At 48.0% G+C, this 6,932-nt stretch overlaps 1 protein-coding gene across 1 annotated transcript in view; it reads right to left on the bottom strand.

Annotated features, from left to right (window-relative positions):
• The window catches only part of LOC142875591 (V-set and transmembrane domain-containing protein 4), an 89,407-nt gene that overhangs the window by 29,533 nt on the left and 52,942 nt on the right, over positions 1-6,932 (bottom strand). The window contains exon 6 of the mRNA XM_076010308.1: positions 551-657. Within this exon, the coding sequence (XP_075866423.1) occupies positions 551-657 (107 nt within the window). The remainder of the gene's footprint in view (positions 1-550; positions 658-6,932) is intronic.

Below are 6,932 nucleotides of genomic sequence, written 5' to 3'. Positions count from 1 at the left end.
CATCTTCCTCACTCACGTTGCGCTAAATCGTAACTGGAATCACAGGATAACCCTCACTTTATCCTCAAAACAAATTTGAAATAAACTGTATACCCGGTTGACATCTTTAAAAATTCAGAGAGCCTTCTCTCGGTTGAAGGAACCACGAGGACTCCCTTGCGCACCCGGCCAGTGCAGAGCACTGTAGAGTTCAAGGTGAAATGCAGCCCGGGCTCCTGAGGCCGTGCCCTTCCCCTGCTGTGCTGTGCGGGGGGGGGGGGGGGGCCATGGCGCTGTAGAGTTCAAGGTGAAATGCAGCCCGGGTTCCTGTGGCTGTGCCCCTCCCCTGCTGTGCTGTGCTGGGGGGGGGCATGCGCACACCTCCTCCCACCCAGGGGCTGGGCCAACGGCTGTTATGACCAGAATCTAGGTGGGCCCTCCAGACCACAGGACACTGAACGCCATGTCCTCCGTCTGCCTGTGCCGCTGTCCTGATCCCACACGGAGCCCAGGCCCACCCTGGGTCAGTCACAGCGGTTTCCACACGGGAGACTGCAGGCCGGCTTCCTACCTTTGGCAGGGACTGCAGGAGGGACATCAACCTTCTCCTTCCGCCTCTTGCCTTTCTTGGGCTGCAGTGGGGCCAGGCTGGTCACGCTGGTGACAGTCTCCCCTGAGCTGCGGAAGAACAAGGTCCTGGTTAAGCCAAAGGTAGGTTTATTGCAAAGATCAGAAGAAAAGTCTAGCTTTGCAGTGCTTCCCGTGTACCTGTGTAAGGGAGGGCTGTCTTACAGCCGGGCGGGAACTGCTCTGTGCTTCTCTCCAGGGATGGCTGGAAGTCCGGTACTGACCCTTCACCACGATAAGAAGGGTGGGTTTACAATGTGCTGCTTAGTGTTCAAAACTCCCTGGAGGGACCCGGGCCAACTTGTCTACATTGTTTATGGATGTGTGGGTTGATGGTTTACACCTGGTTTAACTGGTTACAGTCTGGCTTGGCTACATCACCAGTAGAGTATTAAAGATACCGCTAGAAATTTCTGCTTAAGCTCCCCTAAAACCAAGATTCCTCGCACATGTCTTTGCGGTTCATAATCCAAAAGCACAACACCTGCGCAGCTAAGAAAGGACCCTGTAGAGTGGCACCTGGAAGTCTCTGGGATACCCGCGATGTGGGAGCTTTCTTCTGCTGTGCCCTCCCCTGAAGTGCAGGCGAAGTGAGTCCACCCGAGGAGTGCCGCATCTCCAATTGCCTGACCACCGGGTGTAACCGCTGCGGGCCAGGTTCTTTCTGTGCATTATGCTTGACAACCAAGAGTGACGGGGCTAACGAGCCTTTTCATACTGCAGGTAAGGAAGCTGGGCTTAGAGATGCTGCCTGACCTGTCTAGGTGGCACTGCTGGCAAGCAGCAAACTCGAAGGCTGCAAACCAGGCTGCCGTGATGTGAGCCCTGTTCTCCCTGCTGCACGTGCCGGCGCCCCCGGGCTCCCCGGAATGGCCATCGGCCTCACTTCACACGCTGCCTGCGGGCTCCGGCAACCCAGAGAGGGGCTACCTCCCCAACACGTAAAGAATTTCTTGAAATCCATAAAAATACGGCCCAATCATCAAAATGAAAGAAGGTGGTAAACAAGCATTTTTCACACCGACGGAAAGGCTCGTTCACACGCGAAAACACGCCGATGCTCCCTCCTGGCACAGACATTCAACTTAAAATGTACTCACTCCTTTTTTTCACAAATCGGTATGCCTACAGTCAAATTTGAGGCAAAGTGCTCTTTTGGTAAGGGTGCAGGGATGGAGAATGATATAGTGAAATTTATCAAAATTGCAGAAGCTTAGACTCTTTGCCCTGGCAATCTCACTTTTAGGAATTCATCCTGCGGGTGTCCTTGCATGTGTGTGAAACGAAGCGTGTGGAAGATCGGCCATCACAGTGCCGGCGTAGTCCAGGGTATGAGAACCAGCCCCGTGCACGAGGGGCAGGTTGTGTGGTTACGGTGAAACCACACAGGGGTCCCCGGTGCTGCAAAGAGCAAAGAAGCCATTTCTGTCCTGAAAAGGGCAGATACACTGTTACGTGGAATGCTTGAATGCTGCTAAGTGGGACAATGTGTAAAATGTGCCACTTCTTGTATAAAAGTAGGGGGAAATAATAATATATGTTAGTATTTTCTTGCACATGGGTAAAAAAAAATCTATGAAAATATTCCTAAGAATTTAAAATTAGGGGTTCCCTAAAAGAGGGTGCTGAGGAACTAAACAGATGGGAGATAGGACAGGGAGAACGATTACCAGATATGTTTATAATTCAAGCAAATATATATTATATGTAATAAGAGATAGGTTATTCTAATAATAGTCTTAGATATTTAAAAATAAAGACTGAATCACACGTTGTGGGAAAAATTCCAAGAATACAGTTCCCAATGAGCTTCCCCAAAGATGGCTTGTTTTTATTGGGAACAGAAATTCTAACTGGTCATAGCTTTAGAATACAGGGTCAATTGTGTAAATTCACAAATAGCCAAAAGGAATGTGAATTTACAAAAGTTTGACCACTAAGAGCAAACAAGGGATGAGAAACTCTCAGAGTTGCTTAAATATACAGCCACATGTTTGGTTTCATTCTGTAGCTTTTTAAACTCTTAAAATGTTTGTTTCTTCTTTCCGTTATAAAATAGTTCATGTTCCTGTTTTAAAATGGTAATTACAGGCATGGAGACCAAAGAAAATAAGTCTATCATAACCAAAACACAACCTTTGCAAATATTTTCACTTTTTCCTCTTCCTTGCTTTTTTTTTTAAAAGACTTTATTTTTTAAAGTAGTTTTAGGTTCACAGAAAGACTGAGTGGAGGATACAGAGTTTCCATATACCGACACACCACACATGCTCGGCTTCCCATGTTGTCCACCTCCCACGAGAGTGGTCCATTTGTCACAACTGACGACCCTACCTTTCATTATTACTCACAGTCCATAGTTCACAGTAGGGTTCACTCTAAGTGCACTGTCCATGCTATGGGTTTGGACAAATGTATGACATGTATCCATCACGGTAGTATCATACGGCATAGTGTCGCCACCCTAAAATCCTCCATGCTCTGCCTAGTCATCCCTCCCTGCCTGCCCCAAGCCCTGGCAGCCACTGATCCTTTTACTGTCTCCATAGTTTTGCCTTTTCTAGGACTTCACGTAGGAATCACACAGTATGTAGTCTTTTCAGACGGGCTCTTTCTACATAGTGATGTGCATTTGCATTTCCTCCGTGTCTCTTCATGGCTCGACAGCTCATTTCTTTTTAGCACTGAATGGTGTTCCACTGTCTGGATGCACCACAGTTTATCTACCCACTCACCTACTGAGGGACACCTTGGTTGTTTCTGAGTTTCGGCGATTATGAATAAAGATGCCACAGAAATCCGTGTGCAGGTTTTTGTGTGGATATAAATTTTCAACTTTTCCTTGTTTTTTATACATTGTTTTTTAAATCACACTATATTTCAATTTTGCATCCTTTTTACTTAATATAAATTTTTCATATTGTTACATTCTCATACTATACCAGTGAGAAGATAAGCTATGGTTTGCTTAGCCATGTCCTGACATCTAAACATCTAATTTTCCTCCTGGTTTGATATAAAAATAACACTGCTAAACACATTTGTGCATAATGGTTTTTCATTCTTAGACTTTCACTTTTGGGTTGGATTCTTAGAGCTGGAATTACTAGGTCCCTAAGGAGGACCATTTTAAAGGCTATTTAATACCCAGTGTCAAAATGATTTCTGACAGGTTAGTACTATTTTATAGCTATCTGGTCAATGAATGAGAGCACCGATGTTGTCACCCTTTCTAACACCAAGTTTGTCGATTTAAAAAATGATTCATTTAATAAAGAAAAATGTGATCTCCTTTTTACTTGCATTTTTTGATTCGTAGTGAGGACAAACATTTCCCATGTTTGTCTAGAGACTTTCCTCATTTATGGTGTATGGATATCATCTGCTATTATTTATTGATCTTGAATTTTTGTTACAGACTTGCATGCAACTTTTACATCATTCTGACATGTTTATTGTAAATATTTTCCCCAGTTCCCCTTCAAATTTGGTTTTCTGTTCAATGCACAGTTTTTTACTTGTTTTTGCTAAAATCTTTTGATATTTTCCTTTCTTCTATTGCCTCTGAGCTTGGACAGTCTCCCCAACTGCACCTCACACACTGGAGATTCAAATAGTATTTCAACTTCTTCTTCTCTTTACTTGGATTTAATTCTTTAGCTCTTTAACAGAAAATGGAAGTTGCTGAAACATCCTTTATATGAACTTACACCATTCTGCTCAGGGATTTCAGTAAGCTGAAAAAAATCTGCTTTGTCATCACTGTTTTCCTTCAAAACAGTGCAACTGTACTAAACTAAATTTGGCTCCAATTCATATTTCAACAGTCTGATCTGATTTAGACAGCGAGTCACCACAATGAGATACGGTAGACGGTTTTCCCCTCAGAATCTCGCTTCTCCCACTGAGCCAGCAGGGCTGGTCAACATTCTTGACTAAGACAGTCCCCTTAGGATTAACCTATAAGAAATGTCACTCTACATCTTGAGTGGTGACAGGGCCCTGTTTTGTCTGTGACACGACAGAGGGGGCGTTGTTGGAGCCAGGCAAACCAAGAGAGACGGAAAGCGCCGCCGGAAACTCCCGCGGCGAGCAGAGCCGCGCTGGCTGCGGGGCCGCTGCGCTGCGGGGCAGGGCTGTCTTCCTGGCCCCGCACACAGGGGCCGGGCAGGACGCAGCACACAGAGCCCTTGTGGCAGGCATCCGCCCCCAGGAGGCTCCTCCCATGAGGACTCCACGCCTCTGCTCACAACACACGGAGGCTGGACGAGTGAATGGCACTGGGCAAGGGGAGAGCCTGCACTGAAGCTGGCTCCATCTGATGGGAGAGGTGACCCTGGACAAGTCACTACTTCCCTGGGCCTCCACTCCCACTGTAAAATGAGAGACTCATCCTTGCTATCTATCTCACAGGGGTATTATGAGGGTCAGATGAGATAGCAAAGCCTAAATTAGATGGAGCCCCAAATAGCTAAATGGCAACCGACGCTGGTCTCTACCACGTGGGTGCCGTGTGGACACTTCATGGTACTACCATGATATCGCTACTTGGGTGTTTCATGGTGCCATGTTTTAGCCCTGTGGGGAGGGATGCAAGTTGCAACTTAAACCTTGATCAGAAAATCTTTCTGCCCAGGATAACATAACATGCCCTCCCCTTGACAGATGCCTCCACAGACACAGCAGTCTGAACAAGTACCAGTGCAGGCCAGGCCAGGCAGCGGGGGATGGGCTGCAAACCCAAGCAATGGACAGCTGCCCCAGAACACCAGGAGAAGCAGGCAACCTGGATTTTGTAAGCCACTGAACAAATTCTGAGCAACATATTTTGCAGGAACTAAAGTTAACAATATGTTTGTGTCTATCCTGTGCAAAGCACTGTGGAAAGTGCTTGATATCAATAATCTCTGACCCTCTCAGAGGTGAAAACGAGACCTTCCCAAAAGTCACCAGCTGGGCAAGGGATGTGGGATTCAATCCCAGGCAGCCTGCCTCCTGGGCCCTGAAGCAAGGACACTGGGCCCAGCCCAGACAATAGAGAACAAGAACAGTGGGGTAGGAGGAAGGTCACTAGAGCCTGATCCCTTTGGCTGCTTGGGGTTTAAACCAGCTCCCAAAAGGAGAGGCCAACCCAGGTCCTATGGTCTTAGGGGCTGGAGCTATGGGTAGTGCCCAAGACCAAGGGCCACCCTGGGTAGACTGTGTGGAGGAAGCGGGGAGCATGGTCCTGGATGTTGTCTGGAATAGGTGACATCAGCCGCCAAAATGGAGCTGGGTACAGTGGGCTAGCCACACGGAAACTCTGCACCTCTACTCTAGTGCTAAGAGTATTTAGGAGCAGAGAGAGGGCACAAAACAGCATATGGAGCTGATTCCACCAAAGAACTAAGAATTAAGGACTACATTCCCGCCAGACCCTGCTTTCACAACTAAATGTCGGATCAAAGCACATGCGTGCTGTGCCCTGGTGCAGGGCCCATGACACCACAGGTCCTCATCCCTTCCTCTCATGCCCCTGGGCCATCAGACGGCATTCCGATACAGGCCTCTCTCTGGGATGTGCTAGAGGCGCAGCTGACCATGTGAGCTAAGGGGCTTCCAGACATCCAAGGACCCCACAGACATCAGGAGCTTCCTCTGGCCCAGGGCAGTCTTTGCATCCGGACATACGAAGTACGAATCAAAATGCTACCTCAGTGTCTGTTAACTCTATCCCTCAACCTGGGCACAGAGCTGTCTGCCACTGCTCCAGAGGATTTGCGGTGATCTGAACTGAGACAGCCAGGGACATCAAGTGTCTCTGTCAGGCTGAAGATCCGGACGCAGAACCCTTAGTGAGTGGGGCTGAGGAAGCAGGATTATCGTGGGCGCTGCTCTCTGAGTCCTGGAATCGGGAGCAGGGCAGGGCAGTGTTCCCTGCAACCCGAGCCAGAGCCAGCACTCCTGGAAGAGACGGCCAGACCCGCAGGGTCACAATGCAATATTTCTGCTGCTTTGGCCGTGACATTTTGCACACGTATTCTGAACAGCGTCAGAATGAAAGCTGCTCGTTTGTGAGGTAGCTGCCAAGGTGTCTCCCTGACCACAGCCTCCCATGGCCTTCTATAATCAACGGCTTACTCACCCAGTTCCTCGTTAGGGCCACACAGGAAGATTCTGCAGGCACCCAGGGAAGCTCTTCCTCTGCATTTTGCTGCCACAACAGTCTGCGGCAGAGCTTTACCAGGCTGGTGTTTCTGTCTGAGCTTAAAATGTCTACACGCTAGATGGTGAGATCAGGAGGTACTGTGTGAATATTCAGTGCTACACTGGATCCTGGTCTTGCG

Source organism: Microcebus murinus, chromosome 14 (genome assembly GCF_040939455.1).
Source record: "Microcebus murinus isolate Inina chromosome 14, M.murinus_Inina_mat1.0, whole genome shotgun sequence".
NCBI classification, from domain to species: domain Eukaryota; kingdom Metazoa; phylum Chordata; class Mammalia; order Primates; family Cheirogaleidae; genus Microcebus; species Microcebus murinus.
The sequence above is the reverse complement of the archived record's forward strand: the minus strand, read 5'-3'. Positions and strand labels throughout refer to the sequence as shown.